The 26,469-nt window shown below is 43.0% G+C and overlaps 1 protein-coding gene across 2 annotated transcripts in view; it reads left to right on the forward strand.

Annotated features, from left to right (window-relative positions):
* LOC128423033 (contactin-associated protein-like 4) overlaps positions 1 to 26,469 on the forward strand; it is a 278,897-nt gene that overhangs the window by 208,550 nt on the left and 43,878 nt on the right. For both annotated transcript variants that reach the window (XM_053407702.1, XM_053407703.1), the window contains exons 14-16: positions 6,588 to 6,744; positions 10,548 to 10,675; positions 24,418 to 24,588. In XM_053407702.1, the coding sequence (XP_053263677.1) occupies positions 6,588 to 6,744; positions 10,548 to 10,675; positions 24,418 to 24,588 (456 nt within the window). The remainder of the gene's footprint in view (positions 1 to 6,587; positions 6,745 to 10,547; positions 10,676 to 24,417; positions 24,589 to 26,469) is intronic.

Below are 26,469 nucleotides of genomic sequence, written 5' to 3' on the forward strand. Positions count from 1 at the left end.
CGTCTTCTGCTTCTTCTTCTTCTTCTAATTGGGTTTTATAAACAAGAATAATGTTATACAAACTAGTATACCAAGTTTTGATGATAATAACATTGTATAAATAAGACAATATGCATAATACAATATACAATATGCAAATAAAATAACATTCAACATTCATTACATTAATATAGAATAATATTAAACACCAGCATTTCAACATTAAACAGAAACCCACTCTTAACAGTTACAATAAGTAATTTCTAAACTCCAGTCAATAAAACACAGCAAACCACAGTGTACAACATAATATAGTACAGAATGAGAAGCAGAGACTGGAGGGTGGGGCAATGCAGGTGGAAAGAGGCCTTGCCTGATGTTTTCTCATGTCATTTGTATATCACAAAAATAGCATAATAAATGTGGAAAGATATCTACAACATAGGTTTCATTATTAGTGGTCAATGCATAAGTTCTTGGTTTATGAATTGGTTTAAACAAATATGAAGAAGAAGGGGGGAAGAAAAATAATAGGGGGAGTGGCAAGTGAGGTGGGGTGGGGTTAGGTGAGGTGAGGTGAGGTGAAGAGGAGGTAAGGAGAAGGAGCCCCTGACCGCACGGTGGTTTAAATAGGGTAAGCCACACACCCCGGTCAACTGGATTGGTCGGCCATGGGGCGTTTACATGGCTGGGACTCCCAGTGACACGGGTGGCTTCACCACCCCCACCCCCATACACAGGGAGTGCACATGGCCTCCTGTAACCCTGCCCCACTGGGATGGGGAACGGCCTTCTAATGGAAATTCACTCGGCAGACCTGCCCTTTCCACCACTTGAGAAAAAGGGAGAGTATGAAACTACATTAAATTTCCCTTGTATAATTTTACCCCTCTTGCCCCTAGGATTGTATAATTTGTACTGAGTGCATCTGACAAATACAGCAGTTGCGTATGGCAATGAGTAAGGAAGAAAGGAAGGAAGATATAGCCCTAACCATTATTTTTATCTTAGACAGAAGCAACGACAAAGGGCTCATCCATACTTCCACTTTTCCCATGCCTCAAAAGCATGGTAAGGGTCCAAGAGATTTTTCTCTTTGCCTTGTTCCTTTCCCAGGGAAAACCCACTCTTTAGCTTTGAATTGGAACGAACAGCAATCCACTGAGAACCCAATTGCTGCTTGCTCCGATTGAATGCTAAAGGGTGGTTTTCCCTTGGGGGAATGCAGTGGGACGAGAGGAAATGTGGATAAGCCCTCATTTGCTTTCAGTTCCTGTAGAAGCATGCAAATGAACCTTCAAAAGATGTCACATGCTAATATTTCTATATACTCTGTTTACTTTTTTCACTAGCTGCATCAAATCCACCTTTTCCTTTCATCTGATTATTAACATTCGCAACCAAGGCAGAAGCCTGACTAATCACTGCTTTGTTATAATCCTTTAATAGCCTTACCCATCTCACGTTATGCACAGGCTTCAGGTTTGCTTTTCCAGATAACTTGGTGGATTTCAACTAAAAAACAACACAGAGCTGGAGCCTTGATGCACAACTGCTGTGCAAGAATTCAGGTTCCATGCCCTTTCATGTTCTTGAAGCAGGGGAAATATGGGATGAGAGCCAATGTCACACCAGTGATGCAACAAAACTTCTCCTTTTTCTTTTTCTCTCCTCCCCTTTGGTCCACATTTGCTTCACAATGGCATCCAATTTTCTAGAGCAGGTTGGTGGAGGGCTGCAACCTGCAGTGTAAAACAGAGGAAGCAGTTACACAAGTGGCTATGACAATTGTATACTCTTTGGGCATGAGTCATTGTTGTTGTTGTTGTTTAGTTGTGTCCGACTCTTCGTGACCCCATGGAGCAGAGCACGCCAGGCACTCCTGTCTTCCACTGCCTCCTGCAGTTTGGTCAAACTCAGGCTGGTAGCTTCGAGAACACTGTCCAACCATCTCGTCCTCTGTCATCCCCTTCTCCTTGTGCCCTCCATCTTTCCCAACATCAGGGTCTTTTCCAGGGAGTCTTCTCTTCTCATGAGGTGGCCAAAGTCTTGGAGCCTCAGCTTTAGGATTTGTCCTTCCAGTGAGCACTCAGGGCTGATTTCCTTCAGAATGGAAAGGTTTGATCTTCTTGCAGTCCATGGACTCTCAAGAGTCTCCTCCAGCACCATGATTCAAAAGCATCAATTCTTTGGCGATCAGCCTTCTTTATGGTCCAGCTCCCACTTCCATACATCACTACTGGGGAAACCATAGCTTTAACTATATGGATGAGTCATAGTGACATGTATTCCAGGTGTTATTATCAGATGGTTCATTTAAACACAAATTCAGAGTGGTGGTGGTAATGAACTAGGGGTATTCACATTGCTGGCAAGGACAAGTGACATTGTTTTGGGGTTCAGCAAGTAAATCTGCAAGGTTAAACAATCAGAAGGCTAAGAAGAAGTATATTATGCTATTTGTGATAGGGGAGAGCAGAAGAAATGTTCTACTGGTTTTTGCCAAATTTGTACATGGCTTTAGACTGGCTTGACATTGAAATTAACGTCGTACAGCTTGTTAAAATTTCCTAGCAGTTCTATAGTGTCACAAAGCAGAGCTAGCTCAGGTTTTCAGATAGATAACTTATGTTGGCTTGCCTTTTCCCCTCCGGAGGACAGTTTACAGCTCTGGTCTATGAACATGCAAATTGGATTACATTCTGGAGACTTGGCTTATCTTTCCTCCGGGATCCTTTTGTTTGTGTGAAAACTCCACAGTAATCTGAGAATGCAGAACTCAGAAATGCACGCTCTGTTAGCCAAAACGTATTCACCCCCAATATCCAAAGCAAATTCCAGTCCACCTCCTTTGCCAATAGTTTGTTCAAGCAAACCTGTTCAAAGCGCTAATACCTCTAGTTTGTCTGGAAGGGGGAAAGAGTGGGATGTGAGAGTATGTGTAGAAACTAGCCTACTGTACAAAGGGAAAATTTACATTTTTGGTCCATCAACTTTTTCCTTTGGCTGTGCACCCCACCCCCTGGCCAGCATATGAACCTTGGAAATTTGCCCAGAAAGGAATGTAGTCTTTAGGCTGAAAAAAGCTCCCAAGACTCTGACATAATATAATACTTAAATCCCTTGATCTCGGCTGTTCACCTGACAGAAAGGCCATAGCTGAGTGCCTTGCATACAAAAGTTCCCACATTCAATCCCTGGAAACTGTACTGGTGCATGCTTTGATCACATGGATGCATGCTTCGAAGTGCTTTCCATGTGCACACCTAGCACACCTTTCCGCTGCTGTGTTTAGATTGTGCCATAGTTTAGTGATAGGGCAATTGCACTGCACGCAGAAGGTCTCTTGTTCACACCCTGACATCTCCAAATAGAAGTGTGAATGTCCCCTGTTGAAACCCTGGACAGTCATTGCCAGTCAGTCTTACCAGAACTGAACGAGATGAAAAATGGTCTGAGGTAGCTTTGTTTCTTCCTAATAAACTGAAGAGGGACTGTTGTTTGCACACATCATCATCTGAGGCCATGTGAAAGGAAGAGGGAAATGTTTCATGATACCTACTAAATATTCAGCATCCCATTTACCTATTTGCATGTCTAATAGGTAGGCATCAGTGATGAACCATAGCATATTCTAGGTTTCAAAGAAGATCCAAAGTCACAGTATCATATCTATTTTTTTTTTAGATGTTTAAATATCCCCTAACTCTTTATAGTTTTCTCCCAAGTCAGAAGAAAATGGCAGAGAACATAGATAATAGATGTACTCCAGAACCATTGAATTGTGGCATTTTTATATGGGTATGAATGCAGGATTTTGAAAAATGAGATTTTTTGTAAATTATGTAGACCTTTTATCTGGATTTCCTATTTCCACCACCGTCCCACTCAGGATAAATTGTAAAGCTAAACACACACACAATATATGGGAGAGCATTCTTGCCATTATTCATCTTCTGGTTCTGTTTTTTTGAAGACCTGCTGGGCTGGCAGGTTGAATAGTATGTGAGCGAGTCGATATGTTGCAAGCAGAGAGACTGCCAGGGTAGCAGAGGAGTTGTCTAACAGTGAGCTGCAATATGTACTGACAGTTGTTAGGAAGGCAAAGGGAAGCATAAGTTCCAGATTCTTGGTGGGGGGTTGTTGTTGAAAGCTTGAATGCTTCTCGCAAACAAAAGCAGAACTCACCAAAGTGTTGCCATACAATTTAATAGGGCATTATTCTCCCCGTGTGCCTCGACTTCTGCATTCATTGCAAAGTTCACCTTCCTTCCTTCTCCTCTTAAGATTGATTATCTTCATGCTTCATATCCTCTAGTAATTACCCTTTTCTGTATATTTTGTGCATTTATCGCTCTGTTTAGCTGGCAGCATCTCTCGCCTTAATGTACAGTAGTGTTGAATTAAGGCTCCCTCATTTTTACTGTAACCAGTGCTGTGGACAGAGTTGGCTCTGCAATGTCGCTTCTTGCCACCAGGCAAGTTATTAAAGTGACAGTGATTGTGTGTCGAGGTCCCCAAGCCACCCCCCAAATAAATCACAATTCACACAGAATTTTTGTTTAAGGCTTTTTGGCATAATTTTGGCCACAACTTTATTAAAATACATAAATGTGAGTGGTTGCTTAGGCATTGGTTCCGACTATCTGTCCCTGCCCAGGGACAGAACTGACTTCCAGATTCCAGCGAAAGCCAGTAAGGGAAAACAATGTTGGGGAGAAAATGGAGCTGAGCCCCAGGCCCTCACCTCTCCCCGTATGCTCCCAGGGGCTTGCGCGGCCCAAGCCCCACACCAGGGATTCAGATGAAAGCATGGCGAGCCCCTGGATTCCTTTAACGGAATTCCCTTTCCGCAGCAGCATTGGAAGGGCAGGCACTGCCAACCCTTACCCCTCCACCAACCAAATTTTTAACCAATGCCTAACCACAACCTTACAAGTTGTGACGATTTGCTACGCAGTAGGCAAAAACCAAATGGCACCAGCCAATCAGCCAAATGGACAAAAGTCCTACCAGGCCCCTGCCCCAAAAGCAGGCGACCCCATGACAGGCATAGCAGGGTCAGACACACAAGCCCTAACTTAGGGAGGATGGCGGGTGATCTGGTGCACGCAGCGAAAGAGAACGCTCAGTGCTGTGTGCCCTGCATATAAAACCTTTTGCCCATCCCACAAATTGTCAACATCAAAATTAGCCCAGTAACCCAAACAGCCCAATCACTGCCAATGGCCATCTAAACGATCCTGCCCAGCAACTGAGGGGGTGGCCTGTCAGACCCCACCTCAACATGTGCTCTCCATGAAGGAGAACACGCTTTAACACGGCACACCTTCGTAGCTGAAACTGACTCCCACAGGAGGCAGGGAATGGTCATGAACTTGGATGGCTTTAAAAGAAGATTAGCCCAAATCATTGGCTACTGTCACAATTGAAAGAAGCAGTGCTTCTGAAAACCAATTGCTGGAAACCAGAGGAGGAGTGTTCTTGTGCTTCAGTCCTGCTTGCTGGTTTCCTACAGACCACTGTGAGACCAGGGTGCTTCACTGAATGAACCTGATCTAGCAGAATCCTCTTATAGTTCATACTGCTACACAATCTTACTCTTGACATTTGCAATTCTCCCAGTAAGTACAGTCAAACCTCGTTCTCAAATGGCTCCATTTTTTAATGTTTTGGCTCCCAAATGCCGAAAACCTGGAAGTAAATGCTCCGGTTTTCGAATGTTTTTCGGAACCCGAACGTCCAACGCGGCTTCCGCTTGGGTGCAAGAAGCTCTTGCAACCAATCGGAAGCCATGCCTCATTTGTCGACATTTCGGAAGTTGAATGGTCTTCCCAAACGGATGAGGTTCAACAACCAATGAGTGACTGTACAGTGGTACCTCAGTTTACAAACTTAATCCATTCTAGAAGTTTGTTCTTAAACCAAAACCGCTCTTAAACTGAGGCGCACTTTCCCAATGAGGCCTCCCACCGCCGGTGCCCTTCCACCGTTCGGATTCTGTTCTTAGACCGAGGTAAAGTGCGCAAACCAGGACACTACTCTGGGTTTTGCGGAGCTTGTAAACTGAATAGTTTATAAACAGGGCTGTTATTAAACCAAGGTACCACTGTACACAACTCTGTGCTCAATTAGTATATTAGTATATGCTTACTAATCTTTAATTATCATAATGAGACCTTTATGAGATAAGACACTTGCAGTTTCCTCACTAGTAGACTCTTGATCATCTATTGATTTTTACATCACATAATAAATTACCTAGATTTTGGGGGATGAGGGCATTTCCTTCTTCATATGCTGTCATAAAGCAAATTGTGTAAGTGGCCTCCTTAAGATAAATGGTTCTAATACCATGCCTGACTGATTTAGGGACTACCAGTTCTCTTCTTCCAGTAATATAAGCAGAAAGTTTTGAAAGTAATTTAGTTCATGATAATGAAACATTAAAATGAAAAAAAAATGTTAGCATTTTAAAGAAGTATGGCTAATTTTATTTTAAAAAATGTCACATTTTGCAACTTTTCATTTAGGTATCTTTTTTCCTTTAGAGTTGAAGGAAAACAGGTGGAACAGTAAATTGCAAATTTCTCTAACTTGTCTTTTAGATGGAATTCCATTCAGCTGGTGGGTTGGAAAAATCAATGAGACACAGACGTACTGGGGAGGCTCCAGGCCAGATGTTCAGAAATGTGCTTGTGGAATACAAGGAAGCTGCATTGATTCGCATCATGACTGCAACTGCGACGCTGACAGAAATGAATGGTGATTTTGTTTTCATTCTTTGCTTTTTTCTCATCAAGTTAAAATGTTGAATGTCAAAATATGTGGCACCCACTCATCCTACCAGAATTAATTCATGAGATATCCGTTGAGGCCATCTTTATTCATCTTATTCTGCAACAAGCATCAAACAACAACACAACCGAAGTATAGAGGAGACAGTTGGGTACAAGGCTTCCCTTTTCTCCTGCTGGGCATTGCCAGCCTGGCTACATACAATGGATCGATCAGATGTTGCTCTTTGCCTTCCTCATCTGCTCATCCAAAGGACAAGCTGAGAAGGCAGCTGGCTGCTACACAAACACGCACACACACACAAACCATGCTGGGCAGCATTTGATAGGCTAAAGTTTCCAGGATTCAAAAGCTTCTGCTAGCTGACAATGGTAAGTAGGTGGACTAACATTAGGTTACTGGATGTCTCCGTTTCCCAGGGACAGTCCCCAGATTTTCAAATCAGTCCCCATACAAAATCCATTGAAGTTGAAAAGTGTCCCCGGATTCATTGAAAAAAATCTGGTAACCTTAGACTAACAATCCTTTCACCCTCCAAGTGTATTACTTGTAGTAGTATGGTGTGGTACGCTGGTTTGACATCAACTGATAGGAAGTGCCTACAGAGGGTGGGGAATACAGCACAAGATATTATGGGCTGTCCCGTGAATCCGCTGGATGAAATAGCGGAAGAACTTTACCTCAGGAGAGTGAGGAAAATTCTCAGGGATGATTCACACCCTGGCCTGCATTTTCTTGATCTCCTGCCCTCAGGCAGAAGATAAAGAAGCATGATTAGTCGCACCAACAGGGTAAAGAACAGCTTCTATCTGTGGGCTGTTAGGCTGCTGAATGAAAAGATAACAACAGGGCAACTGACTTTCGGGTTTGGTGGGTGTGCGTCAGTAAACGAGGGGAATTAAGACTAAGAGAGCTGAGTGGGGAGTGCTCGTGTAATCTCACTGTATACAAGTTGTACATGTGACAATAAAGTATTTCAATTTATTTCAATTAGGGTGTGTAATGGTTATATGGGGTTGCTCGTGCGTAAGTTGCTGCCACTCCTGGCTAGGTTGCCTGGTTAAACCTTTTTCTGGCTGGACAGCCCTTCACTTCGTGGCTGTTTCAGTCGCTAGCAGAATCCGTCAGTGGGCGTTTCTTGAACTTCTTCCAGCAAAGAAGTTCTTTGACGCCAAGTCTACGCTTACTTTCCCTGCGCGGAAGTCTTCTGCGCAGGGTGGGTGTGGGTAGCGGAGGACCCGTGCTCTCCCCGCTGGTCTCCGGTGAGGAGTCCTGGAGCCCCCTCGCCGATTCCCCCATCTGCCCCCCTTTATCCCTGTTGTTACGCTGATTTCCTTCCCCAGCCGATGAGCTCCCTCTCTCCCTGCTGGGCCCTTCTCCAGCATCGCTTGGGAGCCTTGCCTCCACCTCTGGCTCCGATGTCAGTTCCCTGACAGGGTGCTTACCAAGATTTCCAAACTTACTTCTCTTCCTGCCCACACTTCCTGACTATGAAAGAACAGGCAGCCAATTAAGTAAATCAGATACATACAACATCACCATGCACTTTAACATATGAGTAGGGAGCGCCACATGGGGTAAAAATCCTGACTCAGCCCTCAAATGGCTAATCCTACAATGTTGCATAGGTTTGTTAATGGGCAGAAAGGGAAGGCGGTGGTGCCATTCCCTAAAGGTCTATGCCAACCCAATTGACCAGAAGTCCTCCAAGTATTGGAATCCTGCTGTGCTCCCCGCAAACACATGTTCACATTCCTGGCAACTCCTTCCCCTTCCTATCGGTGAGAAATGGCATTGTGATAGCTGCTTTTGTCTACCCAAGGATGATATAAATTTCTTTTTTTCATGCTGTTTTGAGGTGCCTTCAGAATCATAGGGTAGAATTTTCGCAGCAACGTCTTAAAAATTAGGATCCTAAATCCTTACTTAGATGGAAACAGCTATTTTTAAAGTATCAAAGTTCACCTGCTATTAGAGCAATTCTTTCTTCCTTGCATGAACTCAGAAGCCCAACTTCAGGCACACAGCTTGAAAATGTGTCCTAGATTTTTATCTTTTTTTTTTCTTTGGTTTTGTTAAAGGTCATTTTTTGTTGTCGTGCTGTAATTTCGTCCTGAAGTGTTCCCTGTGACAAGGAGAAATCTCGGACAGAAATATATATGAGAAAAGGTTTAGTTAGGCACACAGATAAACTTGGGAACTATAGTAATAGCTCTCATAAAGGAATAAGCATTTTCAGACAGTAAGGTCACGTCAATGGGCCACAGTAACTGGAGTGTGAAACGACTCTCTGAGATTCACTTCTGATTTGAACATCTCATGTGGATGGGAAAGCATGGAGTTCAGGCTAGTCATTTTGTCTGGTGACCAAGGGACCAGCTACATACCGTCAATGAAACTATGAGATCCCTGGCTCCGCAGGCATGGTGCTCTTTGGCACAATCCTTGACAGGACCACCATTGTGAGCTAACCTTCTCAAAATCTTCCCAAAGTATTTTATGCAAGGAAAGCTGTCCCTTCCCCCTTTGTGGCACTGCTTCTGAGGCCTTGCAGGCCCCAGCAGTTCCTGTTCCTGCTGCCACTTCAAATGTTTTCCCCGTTTTCCGTTCTGGGGTCTTGGGGGGGGGTCTAATGTGACTAAAGGGCTGGTGACAGAAACACTGTTTTTTTGTCTGCCAGGCATCAGAGTCCAGTAGCTTGGAGATTATTGGCTAGAGGACAGAGCTAGCTTAGAACCTGTCAAATGGCCACCAGCCACACAACACTCACCATTTAAACTGGTCACCCCCATCCCGCCCTGAGTCAAGCACAAAAGACTCAATGGATTGTGGGGGACTGCTAATGAAAAACTTATAGATAAGAGGGATTGGAAATGCTGAGGCTCAAAGGAAATGCTGAAATGGCAAGCATAAAAAATGGATAGCAAAAGAAGGAGAAAATGTAAGCCTTTTCTTGCAAGTTTCTCAGTTTTTCTTCAATCATATATTACACACACACACACGTTTGCCTGTTGTAAGAATCTGAACCCTTGACAAACGTAAGAGTCTCCCACCCTTATGGAAACTGAAATGAACATAAACACTATATATTCTCAATTGGAAAAGATGAGAAAAGAATAGCTTGTGGCATTCAGGTATCAGTAATGATTATGGCCTTTTTCTTTATTTTCGTTATTTGTTCCAGACAAATGATTGTTTCCATACTAAAAGGTCAGTCCTTGCTATCTCCAGGTAGGCCGGGAAAGGGTCCTTTCAGAAACTCTGGAGAGCTGTAGCCAGTCCGTGTCGACAATACTAAGCTAGATAGGTGAATGATCTGACTCAATGCACATCAGTTTCACATCAGAGCTGAGTTATGCGTGGAACTTGATTACTCCGAAGGACATCTTCCTTACAAAGAATACACACACGGGTCTGAGCACAGACACAACTTTTCAGTTATGTTTCAATGTCTATGATGAAAGAGATCTGAGTTCTCATTGCTTTCATCAAACTCTCCATAAATCTGGGGGGCAATATATGTAGATTTCCTTTGACAAGGCTATTGGCCAAAACTGGACTTTAGAAATGTCATCCTTATATAAAACTGCATGTAGTTCTAACTCCTCCCCGCCCCTCTCTCTGTTGCGATTTTGGTAAACATGCCTTCACCATCTACATTTGCTAAAAATCCAGCCATTTGCTAGACACAACTAACACAAAGACAATGGCATCCATTCACATAACTGCTTAATGCATTATCTGAAAGTTTGTTTTTTTATATGTTCCAGGACCAATGACACTGGGCTCCTATCCTATAAAGACCACCTACCAGTAACAGAACTTTTCATCACAGATACAAACCGGCCAAATTCTGAAGCAGCTTACAAACTTGGGCCTTTGCTTTGCCAGGGTGATAGTAAGTAATTCTGTTTTTTGAACTTATGTCAACTAACATCTGCTACCTGCAATTGTACACTTCATATGGGACGTATGGGACTTAATTTGAGCTGCTGTTTCTTAGGCCTTGACATTGAACCATTATTTTTCTTTCATTTTTTACACTAAATTTACTTTTTGCGTTTCCTGTGTCAGCAATCTGAATGTAATAACCTACCTGCATTGGCTAAACATACATTTTGCTACAAAATTCGATGTTTCAAATAGAGCTGGATTGAATTGTCAAGGAGCATTTCCCAGCTATTTTACCCACCTTAAAATAGAGTGCTTTGTTTCAGCTATGCATTGGGGAGTGGGCTGAAGCAAAATACTTTTTGTGAGTGGGGTGGAGAGAATTAAAGTGGCATTTAAATGCAGAGATAGTTTCGCCACCTAGAGTTCCAGTGGTTGAAACATCAGCTGCTCCTTCTGAACTGTGAGCCAAGTTGTGAGAGAGTGGCTGGCGAAAAATGTATCTCTCAGCCCAGTGCATGCACTCAATCTTTGAGGATAAAATGTAAGTGACCTTGCAATGGCAATTATCCTCAAGGACAAGAACTTGATAAGGGAAATGTGGAGGTACCACAAGCAAGGGAGGTCTACATATTAATCCTAATAATATAACAAGCATAGCTAAGTGGCATTGGTTCAGCATTTCTCAAGAAAGATTAGATAAGCAATTCGTGCAAGAAAGGTCTATCAGTGGTTAGGAGAGCACTATTGCAGTTAGTAATTTTGTGCAGCATGAAGCAACTGAATGCATAACAGCTGACTCCTTTTGGAATAAAAAATTGTCCAGACCCATAATGATTATTCAAAACTTTCCTGAAAAGAACTTCTTCAAAACAGGCACAAAAACCATCAATGATACATCCAGAAAGTTGAAATTAGCAAATGCCTATTCAAGAAGAGGTTCTTCTTCTTAAATATATAACTTAATTATGATTGGAGCTGAAATCAAAGCTCTGTGTCTCCCATAGCCTGTCGCAGCCTGCATGCTAGCTAAATGGAACCACTATGCTCAATGGCAGTACATCTGTAAATTGCAGGTATGTGGGAGCAAAGGGATAGTTTAGGATGAGAGGAGAAAATGACCTTGTGCAGAAGATGGTTGCAGCCTAGGGGTTCTCTGCATGAATGGCACTGAGTGAGGACCAGGGCCGGATTTAGGTTTGATGAGGCCCTTACCTACTGGAGGTAATGGGGCCCTTTATATTTCCAGCTGTCCTTTGTCAATAACAAATTGTCACTGTTTTTGTGTGTTGAATATATGCTACAGTGGTACCTCAGGTTAAGTACTTAATTTGTTCCAGAGGTCCGTTCTTAACCTGAAACTGTTCTTAACCTGAAGCACCACTTTAGCTAATGGGGCCTCCTGCTGCTGCTGTGCCGCCGGAGCATGATTTCTGTTCTCATCCTGAAGCAAAGTTCTTAACCTGAAGCACTATTTCTGGGTTAGCGGAGTCTGTAACCTTAAGCGTATGTAACCTGAAGCGTATGTAACCTGAGGTACCACTGTATATGGTAATTCATATAGGTATCTAAAGCCATTTGCACATAATGCAATATGTATTTTATCAAAGCTTTTTTTCCCTTTAAATTTTTTTGGGGCCCCAAGAGAGTGGGGCCCTAAGCTATAGGTTGTTTTCCTTATACGTAAATCTGGCACCGGTGAGGACTCTAGGAGGCATTGGTGATTCTGCACTGGAGGAGCAAATCTAGCAGGGTATTCTAAGCTCAAAGCCTTTCAGAAGTTTTTGAGAAAAGCATACTGCCTTTCCCAGACTAAATTTTGCAACATTCCTTCACACACAGAATACTAGTGCACAGTAAATGTCAGTCACCGCTCTCCAATAAAACCTTCCTGTTGAATCATTCACCACTGTTTTCCTTTCTTAAAAAAAAAATACTAGCTTTCTAGCATCCTTTCTGTGTAATGTATCTCTGTCATGGTAGTTTGGATTTGTAGTTTGGATTTGATATCCCGCTTTATCACTACCCAAAGGAGTCTCAAAGTGGCTAACATTCTCCTTTCCCTTCCTCCCCACAACAAACACTCTGTGAGGTGAGTGGGGCTGAGAGACTTCACAGAAGTGTGGCTAGCCCAAGGTCACCCAGCAGCTGCATGTGGAGGAGCAGGGAAGCGAACCCGGTTCACCAGATTACGGAGTTCACCAGATTACGAGTCTGACGCTCTTAACCACTACAGCACACTGGCTCATGGGAGCATCTAGGATGCTTGTAAAAATGTTTACTCTCAACCAAATGAGATGATGGAAGGAGTAAACTGACTGCTACTTACTACATGTTATAGTAACAGAAGATTTGCAATTGGCTCTCCTCCTGAGAGAACTCTCACACAGCTCTTCCTGTGTTGTAGATAGGCAATCAGAGGCCACCAGCTTCTTAAATTGTTGCTAACAAGCACCAAAAGTCTAAGAGAGGGGAGTCACTCAAAATGAATCAGTGGAACAAAGGAAGGAGGGTCCGTTTCATGAAATCTTCTCTCCTCAAAGCTCTGCATCAAATTCATGATTTTGATTTTGGTGGAATCACCGTTTTGGTGCAGCCTGGTCTTGTCTTGCTCTAGTGTCAAACTTTCAGAAATCATTTCTGAAAAGAGCTCTGCCTTCCAGTTGTCATTCATTTTAATTGCTTGTCCATACGCATTGTTCTGCTGAGTCGCTTCTCTGCTGTTCTGGCAGTTTCGTTGCCCTCCAGAATTTCAGCGCAAGACATTTGCTCCTATCCAGCTCTAGCTCTGCGCAGTCATGTGAGACCACTCACACTAAGATGTGGGGGATTAATTAGCTAAGCATCTAAGTGCATATCCCACTGAAAATAATGTACGAATGGACAACATTTGCAGTTTAGACGTTCATCCAGGCATCCTTCCCAAACATGTCACGCTGGTAACCAGTTTTGCACTATTTTATAAAGTGGTGCAAAGTAATTAAAAGCAGGGAATCATTTTATTAGTTCATTAGTTGTAACTCCTTCTGGCTTTGGGGCAACATTTTTAATATATTTAATACATTCTGCTCAAAGCACTTTTAATCCTAATAGACCCACCCCCCTTATATCTGGAGTCTGCTGGTAACATTTCAACTACAACACGTGCAAAGACTTTTTTTTTTACACCCCTTATTATCATCTGTAAAATCCCATTTTACAGTCACTCCCTGTTTTCTTTTCTTTGCCAAAGTCTGCATGTAAACTCTATTGCAATAACTGCCCGGCTTTATCTCTCTTAGTTTGGTGTTATCTAACTGTCCCTTGCACAGTAAGTCTCAAGCTGCAGTTGTGCACAGCTTGGAAACAGCGGTGGATGAAGTCACTCGGGCCAGATGGGCGGGGTACAAATAATAAATTATTATTTTATCATTATTATCATTCCCATCCCCCACCCCCCGGTGAAGTGTCATAGACCCACTAAGGAAGTAGGGAGTGGTTTGAATCAGATCTTTTGCTGGGTGGGGCCATAGTGGTCTGTGGCAATTTTTTATATTTTATTTTATATTTTATTTATTATGCAGTTTAGGATTACATAGTCCTTTGTCTCTGCCAGCTCAGCCTGCAGTCCTCTTTGAACTGCCCCCCCCTCTTTCAGTAATCCCCTGAAGGAGCAACAGTTTTCAATAATACTTGAACAGCATCAAACAAATGTTATTAAAATATGGAGTGCATTTTAAAATGCTAAAATAAGACCAATAACAAATTAATAAGGAGACTCCTCTACAGAAACATAAAATACAGGGAATGGTATACAGCTTAGTTTTCTTTTAAGTTCAGAGTATTAGTGAGCTGTTTTCTAATATGCACTTGCAGATTATGGGAAATGCCATAACATTTGTTTCCAGTCTTCCTTTTAGGGCTGCTGAACAATGCAAATAAGAGCAAGCAGGGAAGAAAGGGGAAAGAAATAAAAATAGATATTGCTGGGCCCATGGACATAGTTTGACTGCCCACCAGAGATCCTTGTTTCTGTCTGCTGCTACCACTCTCAAAAACCAAATTATATTATTCCACTAAAAAGTTTATCTCCTCGTATGACACACATTCCGTCTTCTTTTTAACATACATAAATCCTTATTCTCATAGTTGTTCACCTAGACACTATTTGGAAGGCAGCGTGAAAGAACGTCTACTTCAATTTCTGACCCAAATACCAAAGGCTCCATTAAATGGATTGGAATGGAAAACTGCTGTAATCTCTTGGGTCCAATAACCACCCTGCCGTGTGCTTACATAATAAAAGACCTGTTTAAGGAAAACAGGAAAGCTAAATAGCGCTATAAATTATTGTGTCCTAAAACGGGCTTATGTTGTGCTTTTTTATTATTAAAAACAGCAGCTTTAGCTTTGATATTCAAAGTCCATTTATCATCTTTAATTTTATTTTAATTCAAGAGGCTGATCCATGGGCACCTTTTGGAATTTTGAGGAAGTGTTGAGCGTGAGATTGCCCAGTGGAACTAAGTAGATGGCAGAGATGGAGTCTAAGCCACAAAAGATAGACCCACTCCTTTGAATCCCTGGTTTCCTGTTCCGAAAGAACACACTTTCACAGAAGTCCACATCCTCAATTCACAGAAGCCTTTCCCTCTTTTTGCCAGCCCACTGCATCTCCACCTCTCTTTCTCAACCCACACCCCACAGCCAACTCATCGCATCTCTCCCCACACTTTCATCTGATGGATGCCCCATTCCCCCTTGCCCCTATGGGAGCATTTTAGAGCATATAACTTCCTCTCATGACTGTTATGTACTGAAGTTCTCACTCTGGGCCAGCAGGTGGATACTGTAGATAGTTTTCACTCAGGTCCACATATGCAAATAAGGAATTGAAAGTGACATTCAGTGATTGGATAGTTACAGAAAGTTGTTACTGTTGCTTTGTAGTTGAGCTCTATATAAGCAGGCTGGCTGAACCCATCAGTTCAGTTCTGTTCTGGCCTGTGAATAAACAAGAGCTGTATGAAGAAAAGCTGTGTCGTCTGATATGTTCACCCACAAATTAACAATGACAGCTCAGGGGTTTTTTCTCGCCCTTCCCTCCTGACTTGCCTTCCCTTCTCCACATGGGCACAGCCAAAGCCACCTCCCCTGTCCCAGGCTCTCCTTTGTATGTGTTGCTGTGCAAGGAAAACACTGCTGAAGTCTCTCCTCCAATCCCAGTACAGTCATATCTTGGGTTACAGATGCTTCAGGTTGCTTTTTTTGGGTTACGGACCCACTGAAACCCGGAAGTACCAGAACAGGTTTATTCTGGGTTTTGGTGGTTGCGCATGCACAGAAGCACTAAATCGCACTTTGCGCATGCACAGAAGTGCCGAATAGCAACCCGCATGTGCACAGACGTGGCGCTGTGGGTTGCAAACGCTGAGGCTTGCAAATGTGCCTCCCACATGGATCACGTTCACAACCTGAGCATCCACTGTAGTGACCTTCTGTGGACAAGATGGGCAAATAGCAAGGAGAAACTGGGACTGCTTCCCCAATAATAATAACAATAGTAATTTATTATTTATACCCCACCCATCTGACTGGGTTTCCCCAGCCACTCTGGGCGGCTTCCAGCAGAATATTAAAATACAATGATTCATCAAATATTAAAAGCTTCCCTAAACAGGGCTGCCTTCGGATGTCTTCTAAAAGTCTGATAGTTGTTTATTCCACAGCATTCCGTAGGGCGGGTGCCACTACTAAGAAGGCCCTCTGCCTGGTTCCCTGTAACCTCATTTCTCACAGTGAGGGAACCGCCAGAAGGCCCTCGGCACTGGACCTCAGTGTCCGGGCAGAATGATGGGGGTGGAGACACTCCTTCAGGTATATAGGGCCAAGGCTGTTTGGGGCTTTAACGGTCAGCACCAACACTTTGAATTGTGCCCGGAAACGTACTGGGAGCCAATGTAGGTCTTTCAGGACTGGTGTTATGTGGTCTCGGTGGCCACTCCCAGTCACCAGTCTAGCTGCTGCCCCAAGCTTGCCCCAAGCCTGGCAAGCTGCATTGTTAGGGCTTTGTGTGCCTCATCGCACCACCAGGGACTGCATTCTCCTGTTTTATTCAACCCTGCTCTTTAGACTGTAAGTAAAGAGATGATTCAAACACTGTGCAGGGAATATGGCAGGCCTGCACAATTTCAGTTACACACATTTTGGAATGTGCCATGGATAGATAACAACCATAGGGAAATTTTAGCTAATCTTCCTCCTGTGCAAAGAGATGATGTTGTACAACTGGGGTCACTAACCCAGTACTCATAGGTGCCTTGGCACCTCTTGCCTGCCATTGTTCATCTTTGTTGTGACACTCCCTGCTACATCTTCTCTTTTGGGTGTGGGACGCGGGTGGCACTGTGGTCTAAACCACTGAGCCTCTTGGGCTTGCTGATCGGAAGGTCAGCGGTTCGAATCCCCGCGATGGGGTGAGCTCCCGTTGCTCAGTCCCAGCTCCTGCTAACCTTCAGCACCCAGTGCATATCAACTTGTTGCTCTCCTCTAAATTCACCTCTGTGTCAGATGCCCCAGACTCTTATCTTTCGTTTTTATTTTTATTTTTAAAGTAAGTCTCTAGCCCTCCTGGAAAGAAAGTAGTGGGGTTTATGCTTGTTGTCATCTGATGAACAAACTCATAGCCTCTTTTAGAACAGCCTTCACTTCAACAGATCTGGTCTGTTTTCTGCTACAGCTCCAAGGGAGAAGGATGTAGTTAAGTGTTGATGATCCATTTTGCATGTGGAAGGTTCCAGGTTCAATCCCTGACAACTCTAGGTAGGGCTGGGAGAGACCCTTGTCAATCCTCCTGTAGAGCCAGTGTGGTGTAGTGGTTAAGAGCGGTGGACTCGTAATCTGGTGAACTGGGTTCGATTCCCCACTCCTCCACATGCAGCTGCTGGGTGACCTTGGGCCAGTCACACTTCTCTGAAGTCTCTCAGCCTCACTCACCTCACAGAGTGTTGTGGGGAAGGAAGGGAAAGGAGAATGTTAGCTGCTTTGAGACTCCTTCGGGTAGTGATAAGGTGGGATATCAAATCCAAACTACTACTACTACTACAGTCAGAGAAGACAAGACTAAGTTCAATGGACTAACCGTCCATTGAAAGCAGTCTGATGAGAGTTGTATCTGGAGGCACCAGGCTAGTGAAAATTGCTTTAGGGCAATGAATATTGTACAGTTTTAAAAGCAAAATATAGAAAATATAAGACCTTTCCTTTCTGTCATAGTAGACATCTGTGTTTGAAAATAAAACTTAGATCTCTGGATTCCTTTCCTTGCTCCTTAGTGGTATTATGTTATGTGCCAGGTTTAATATTTTGTTTTATCATCCTTGGGTAGAGAACTTGCCAATAACGTTTTCCCCATTGATCTGCAACATAAGGGCTGCAAATTGTCTCCCGCCCGAAGCTGCGTTTTGCTGTTCTATTGACACACTGCCACCATCATTATCTGAATGCTTCCTGGTGTTTGGACGTTGGGAAATTTATGTTTAATTTTATAACGGCGTTTGCAATAATATTCTTGCAAATAAGAAACAAACAAGTGTGTGTTGTGATTCAAACACTCGAGTATCATAATGACTTTGTGCTCATAGACGGTTCAGTGAAAGGCTCCTTTGTAACAAATTGGACAGTTTTCAAAACTAATAATTTTCCTGACTTATGTTTCCTTTGTATCCATTTATGTTTGCATTTTATTTGCAAACTGCAAAAACTTTAAAAAAAGTTAATTAATATTCTTTTTATTGTGCCTTTGAAATCCTGAAAGCAAATGTTTTGTTGCATAGAAATTACAAATTACTTACTAGACTAGATATATTATATTTATAGTACACTGGACTTCCTTTCCTGCACTTTTTAAACTGAAGTCTAGCCACCTCAAATAAGATTCTTCATGAATACATTTTCTTACATACAATAATGCTGGACTTGCCTGAAAGCCTTGTGGCCTTCATCTATTCATTTTATACATTTCTCCTTAAAAAGTAATATCACTAAGCAGTTTATCCATTGTTAACTATGAGACTCAGCAAGGGGGGAAACCAATTTTGTTAGAATAAGCAGCATAAGGGTCTTAAAATAAACCCTACATGAGTTTAGTCCACTACATGAGCCAGTGTGGTGTAGTGGTTAGGAGCAATGGACTTGTAATCTGGTGAACCGGGTTCGCTTCCCCGCTCCTCCACATGCAGCTGCTGCGTGACCTTGGGCCAGTCACACTTCTTTGAAGTCTCTCAGCCTCACTCACCTCACAGAGTGTTTGTTGTGGGGGAGGAAGAGAAAGGTGATTGTTAGGCTTTGAGACTCCTTACGGTAGTGATAAAGCGGGATATCAAATCCAAGCTCCTCCTCTTCTTCTTCTTCTTTTTCTTTTTCTTCTTCTTCTTCTCAAAGTGGAATGGGCTCTGTTTAGGGCTGCTGCCATCACCACCTTCGCATGGGCAGGGCACCTCTTCGTCCCAGGAGAAAGAGGCAGCCTGCCCATTTGAAGGAGGCTGAGGCAGCTAGACTGGTGATTGGGAGTGGCCGCCAAGACCATATAACACTGGTCCTGAAAGACCTACATTGGCTCCCAGTACGTTTCCAAGCACAATTCCAAGTGTTGGTGCTGACCTTTAAAGCCCTAAACAGCCTCGGTCCTGTATACCTGAACGAGAGTCTCCACCCCCATCGTTCAGCCTGGACACTGAGGCCCAGCTCCAAGGGCCTTCTGGTGGTTCCCTCCCTGCAAGAAGTGAGGTTACAGGGAACCAGGCAGAGGGCCTTCTCAGTAGTGGCGCCCGCCATGTGGAACGCCTTCCCATGAGATGTCAAGGAAATAAACAACTATCTGACTTTTAGAAGACATCTGAAGGCAATTTTAATGTTTGATGTTTTATCACATTATTATTATTATTATTATTAGTAGTAGTAGTAGTAGTAGTAGTAGTATCCTGTTGGGAGCCACCCAGTGGGGCTGGGGAAGCCCCACCCAGCCAGATGGGTGGGGTATAAATAATATATAGCCTGACAGAGGTTGCCTCTGGTTTGTGAAGAGACCAGACCCCCAGCTCGAAGATATCCTCTTTGGGCTCTGGAGTAGGTCTTCTGAGGGAGGTGTGTTCTGGCACCTTTTAGTGTAGAAAAAACAACAACACGGCTATAGTAATATTATAGTGCCCAGGATCAAGCCAGGTCAGACAGCTTTTGCTGTTTTTCATAGCACAGCATTTCAAAAGTACGCTTGGATAGAGAAGACACGGAGACAAAAGAAATGTGTGTGTCCGACTTAGAGAGTGAAGCATCCATCTTACAGCTTTCAACTCTTAAAAATCATTGCCTATCTACAGCCTGAGACATCTCTCAGGTAGGCAACTACCTATTGATGCACTATGCGAAAGTTTATCTCAAAGGCCTTCAGACAGCCAGATCATCTGCATGCTTATCTAGTGGGGAAAGCAAATATTACTTACTCAGGAAACACTGGGAATTTGTCTCCAAGAAGCCTGGGAGCACATGAGTGGCTTGCAGAGGAGCATCATTCTGTAAAGAGGCAATTTTTGAGGGGGCGGGGGTGAATGGCAATGTATTTTTAGCTGCAGTTTATAATAGTCAGGATTGCAGGCAAAGTATCCCTGCTGGCACGAATTCTTTATGGATGTCAAGTGCACAATATAGAATAGCTTCATGGTAGGTGATAAAAGGTTAGGATCACTTTCCTTTTCCATCAGTAATTATGAGTACGACAAAAGCCATATTTTGCATCCACTTCTCCAAGCTGATGGCTTTCAAAACTGTTAGAAAAATAGAAAAAGACCACAAGGTCCTTGCTTTGTTAATGCTTTTCATTTATGATATACAATAAACTGTCACATCAGCTTTGTATTCAGTTTTCTTCTGCAAGATGCAAAGTAGCACATGGTAGCTGTACAAAGAAGGCCAAGAACCCACATTTTCAGAATAAATAAGAACTACAGCTCTTACCCGTTTGATGAAAGCAACTAGTAGAGAGGAACTGCTGCTCACAGCTACCTCAACAGGTTCCCTGATTAGCACTCGGAGATTTTTAAATTTCAGTTTAATTCTTCTTTTTCCCATCCTTACCCTTCCTCTTTCTTCCCTATCAGTCATGCACGAGTTGGATCCTCCTAACAGAGGGTCCATGTTGTGCTTGGCCCTGAAGTTCTTCCCTAACCGGCTTGTGGGCGGGGCTTGCCCTGCTCCAAGCCGGTGGTGCCACAGTTATGCCAATGGCCTTTAGCCAATCAGCAGCGTGGCAAGGTTGGGGGTATCTATTTGGCAGCACGACGTAGGGACCTCCTTTTGCTTTGCGCTGCCGAACACCCGCCCACCCACCCGTTACTTAGGTCGTGTTTGGCCTTGCTTTGGACTCTGGTTGGTCTCCTGTTTTGGAACAGGGGCCAGGTAGGAATTTTTCCCAATGTGGCAGATTGGCTTTGGCCACTTGGTTTTTGCCTACCTATTAGCAAGCGTCACAACTTTGTAAGGTTTGACGGTTAGGCATTGGTTTAGGGGAATGTGGGGAGGGGAGGTGCAGCCATCACCTGCCCCTCCAATGAATAGGGTATTCCGTTAAAGGAATCTGGGGGTCTGGATCTCGTCCGAAGCCTGGAAAGGGGCTTGGGCCATGCCAGGGAACCCCAAGGGTGAGCACCAGTCAATATACACTGACGGAGATCCCCCTGCTGGTTGTTTACCCTTCCAGACTTCCTGCAGGGTGGGGCAGGAGCCAGATATAGTTTGATACCAATTCCTAAGCCAATACCAGTCACATTTGTGTATTTTAATAAAGTTGTGGCCAAAATTTGCCCATTAACATTTAAGCTAAATTCTGTCTCCACTTTGTCTTTATTTCCATTTGGGATGGGTTTTGGGGCTCGAAGCACAAACATGCACACATGCTCACAATCTCTAGAGAATTGTATAATAGCAAAGACAATGTAGATGGGACAATTCAGATTGGCACCTTATATCACCAAGTTCCATCCCCCCCCCATGTGTCCATTTGGCCCATTCCACACATTTCCTTATCTTCCAGTCACAAATATTCATGTTGTTTTGTTTTACCACTTGCCACCCACACCAGCAGGTGCAGCTTGATAGAATGTGTTTGGAGACATGTGTATACCTTAGAAAGTATCCCAGGAAGTGTGCAGTAGCAAATGTTACAGGTCTCAGTTAATATATTTCACAAGGGCAAAGATAGAGGTTTGTGCTTTGGGTGGCTGGGTCAATAACCACCGCTTTTTGTGGTTGTTTTATTTAATTTTTAATGCTGAGGTCTTTGCAAGAATGCTGTTAACCTGACTGTGGCCTGCACAAAAGTGAAAAGGAAGTATTGTGCAAGACAAAAGCACAGATGTAGATTTTAATAAGCATTTCCTCTTAGCCAGGGGTCAGCAAACTTTTTCAGCAGGGGGCCGGTCCACTGTCCCTCAGAACTTGTGGGGGGCCAGACTATATTTTTTGTGGGGAAGGGATGAACGAAATCCTATGCCCCACAAATAACCCAGAGATGCATTTTAAATAAAAGGACACATTCTACTCATGTAAAAACGTGCTGATTCCCAGACCATCCATGGGCCAGATTTAGAAGGCGATTGGGCCGGATCCGACCCCCAGGCCTTAGTTTGCCTACCCATGCTCTTAACTGAGGTGTTGAAATTGGAAGAGCTTTCAGCAAGCACCAGTTAGTGGGAATAGGCGTGCTTGTAGGTCTTGCTCAGGTGTTGGCAAATGGAAGCTACCCACCAAAACATTGCTTCATATTTGACAATTCCCCCCCCCCCCGAAGTGCTGATAAGCTTCCACAGCAACAGTGACTCAAGATGTATAACAGGCTCTTTTTGCTCATCAGATATTCCATGCTTAAATGTTAATTATTATTATTATTATTATTATTATTATTATTATTTATTTATTTATTTATTTATTTATTATTTATACCCCGCCCATCTGGCTGGGCTTCCCCAGCCACTCTGGGCGGCTTCTAAAAAAAATATTAAAATACTGTACTACATCAAACATTAAAAACTTCCCTAAAAAGAACACGTCATGCGAACTCTGCTAAGAAAATTTGTGCACATGAACAGCACAAATTCCACAATAAGCTCCCATCCAGAAGCACAATAAATTACCATTCAGAACTCGGCTTTTGCCCAAATGATTGTGATAGTTGGCAGAATGTCATGTGAATTTAGTACTGAGGATCTAAGCTCCTCTGAAAGCTTGTCTGGGAACTCTGGTCCAACCAAGGTTTCCCGATGTACAAGCGCTGATGTTTATAGATACATAAGCGCACATCAGCTTGAATTTCCCACAACAATGGGTTTACAGGAATTTTTAGAAAATACTTTTTAGAAAAATGTCCTTTGGATGTTATTTGGAAAGTATAAAAAGTGGTACAGAGTCAAGTTTGTTTCAGCTTTTACTATATATTAATGTTTCATTATTCTACTACATTACATTTGCTCCATTTGCCTTCTTGTTAAACATTCCACATTGTTCTTAACCATAATTGGAACCTGGTGTTGACAATTTTTAACTTCTAAGCATCAGCTCATTTTGCAAACTATATTATATATATATTATTTTAAAAACACATTGAATTAGCACAAGAAAATGATTTTGGCATCCACAGAAAGATGCTAAGTGCCTAATTTGACTTGGAAAGCAGTAGAGCTTATGAAAGTGACAGATAAAAGTGTAAGGGTTTAGCGGCAGAAATAACAAGGTGCGTTTAAATGTGCAGCATAGTGTCAAACATATCATCCCTGGGTCTGTGTTCTATTACAAATGTGTTAGGCAAGATCAATGTTCTCTAAAATACCCTCTAACTAGGAAATAGCCTAGTTACAAAGCAACTGGCTATTTCATGTAACAATCCGAAGCACTCCTAGAGATATCAATGGAGGAGTCTGGTGGCCTGGTTCTTAGGACATGGGAGGGTACAGACATATCTGCAGTTTGATCAGTATAAAGGCATAAAACATGACATTGCTGCAGGGATGCTCACATAAAGTTGTGTCCTCAATTGAAGTTCATCAGATATGGTCGCGAGGCCAAGTTGGCACTCCTACTCACCAAGAGTATTTCTGAGCAATGACTTTGTAAGTGATCCAGGCAGGTGGGCAGGCTCTTGTAGGGAAAGAGGGGGCTTTTAAGTATCCTGGTCCAAGACCACTGTGTTGGCATCCTGGGTCAAAAGTCCAGCTGGGTAGCCCCCAGCTGGATCATCTTCTCAGCTGTGCTGCTGCGAAGATTCATCGACCTCTAGCTCTGACATAAATCAGTGACTCAAGCCTCCCAGACCTGAGCACACTATACTCTGCAATGTGAACTGCACAACAGAAAAGGCTGGGGCTTGTGGATACATACTAAGAACTATGGATTTATTAATCATAAATCAGGACAAAGAAACATGTCATCTCTCCTTGCCGTCTTCTCGGAGAGAGAGTCAAAACAAAAGCAATACAGTGGAAGTTCCGCTTACGCCAGCAAACTGTGCTGGAATGTAAACAGACATGTGACATGTAACAATTCCATGCCTGCAACTAGGTGGAATGGAATCTTCCAACACACTGACCCCTATTTATGCAGTATTTATAGAGCTCTGGATTGAAATTGCAAGAGAAGGGGGAAATTAATGCATTCTGTTTGCTTCTATTTAAATGCACTGCATGTAACAATGTTTTCTGGCTTTCTCCCTCTCTCTGCCATTAGGGGAGTTTTGGAATGCAGCCTCCTTCAACACTGAGGCCTCATATCTTCATTTCCCCACTTTTCATGGAGAACTGAGTGCTGATGTGTCCTTTTTCTTTAAGACAACCGCTTCTTCTGGTGTGTTTTTAGAGAATCTGGGAATTAAAGACTTCATAAGGATAGAACTGCATTGTAAGTCCAATTTAATATAATATTACATATATATATATGGTTGTTTGGTTCAAGTGTCTCTAGATAGATACATTAAGCATAACTTTGCAAAGGCGCAATTCCAAAAACTGCACAAAAATATGCGTCTCAGAGCAGCACTGGACAGAAGGAGACCTTACTCCATCAGCCTTGCCATGGGGAGCATAAAAGATATGTGTGGCCACACCATACATTTAAAGCACTCTTGTACCACTGTAAACTGTCATGGCCTCTCCCAAAGAATTTTGGGAGCTGTAGTTTGTTAAGGGTCTGAGAGTTGTTGAGGGTTCCAATAATAATAATAATAATAATAATAATAATAATAATAATAATAATAATAATAATTTATTATTTATACCCTGCCCATCTGTCTAGGTTTCCCCAGCCACTCTGGGTGTCTTCCAACAGAATATTAAAATACAATAGTCCGTCAAACATTAAAAGCTTCCCTAAACAGGGCTGCTTTCAGATGTCTTCTAAAGGTCTGGTAGTTGTTTTTCTCTTTGACATCTGGTGGGAGGGTGTTCCACAGGGCGGGCGCCACTACTGAGAAGGCCCTCTGTCTGGTTCCCTGTAACTTGGCTTCTCGCAGTGAGGGAACCGCCAGAAGGCCCTCGGCGCTGGACCTCAGTGTCCGGGCAGAACAATGGGGGTGGAGACGCTCCTATTCCCATCACAGAGCTACAATTACCTGGGAAGAAGGGTCAGATGTTAAATCACTCAGGAAATGAGAGCTCTAAACAATGCTGGGTTTAGGGTAATGCCGGTGTTTCCCCAACACAGGGCGCTGAGCTGAGGGGGAGGCATAATTGAGAAGATCCATAATTGAGAAGATATATTTGGGGACACCAACTTTGGTCTTGCATAGGGCACCATATCATGAAAGATTGTCAAAGTCTGCCCCTGAACACTCTGAGGGAAAATAAGCATCTACTATCAACTCTCAGTTCCTAAGGCTCTTGGGGGAAACCATGATACTGCTTTAAATGTATGCATTTGTCTTCTACCAAGTATGGGCCTGCTATTTCCTCCATCTTTGTAGTACACGTATCTGCAGTGTGGTTGTTTGTTCATGTGTGAGATGCGTGCACTGGGCCCCCCAAAAACTGAACCACCCATGCTGTATGGCTTGAAACCCCCAAATGAAGCCACATTAATTTCACTCTGCAGTCTCTTAAATTGCTTAACTACATCCTTATACAGTTATAGTGCAGGATGGCTGATTGAGTTTCGCTCAAATTGTTTCCTCAATGTAATGGTACAAAGAACATGAATTCACTCTTTTCCCAATGTTTGCCATATTAAACAACAGTGACATTACTTTGCCTTCTGTTCCTTTCTTGTGAACTGCCATAAAATAACAATGATGCAGTAACCTCAGAGGGTCGTGGAGACGATAAACAACACTGTGCTGAGTTTTAGTAATTCAATGTGGAACTTTAGCAGCTATAATGAGAGCCTTGTGGGATCTTGATGTTCCAAAATCAAGAAGGTTACATAGCAAACAGACAGTTGAATCAGAAAATGGAAAAGAGATCTGAATTGCTAACTGACTGGAATGGTGATAAATTGCAGAGGGTGGGGAAAGAACGATGCATTTTGAGTAGCCACTGCCAAAAAAAATAACTTTTTGTCCCTGGTCATCTCCCATGGAAGCAGTTACAGGACTTTTAATTAGATGCAAGGGAAGACTGTCATTTGCACATTGACCCGAACATTTCCCATACTCTATGAAGAATATGCTGCTCAACATTTCCAAGGTTTCTTTGCTCATTTGAGTATTGTTGAACTAGAACTTGATGGGGTTTTTTGGGGGGACGAGGAATTAATGCCCCCATTTGCTTTATATTATGCAATTAAATG

Source organism: Podarcis raffonei, chromosome 11 (genome assembly GCF_027172205.1).
Source record: "Podarcis raffonei isolate rPodRaf1 chromosome 11, rPodRaf1.pri, whole genome shotgun sequence".
Classification (NCBI taxonomy): Eukaryota; Metazoa; Chordata; class Lepidosauria; order Squamata; family Lacertidae; genus Podarcis; species Podarcis raffonei.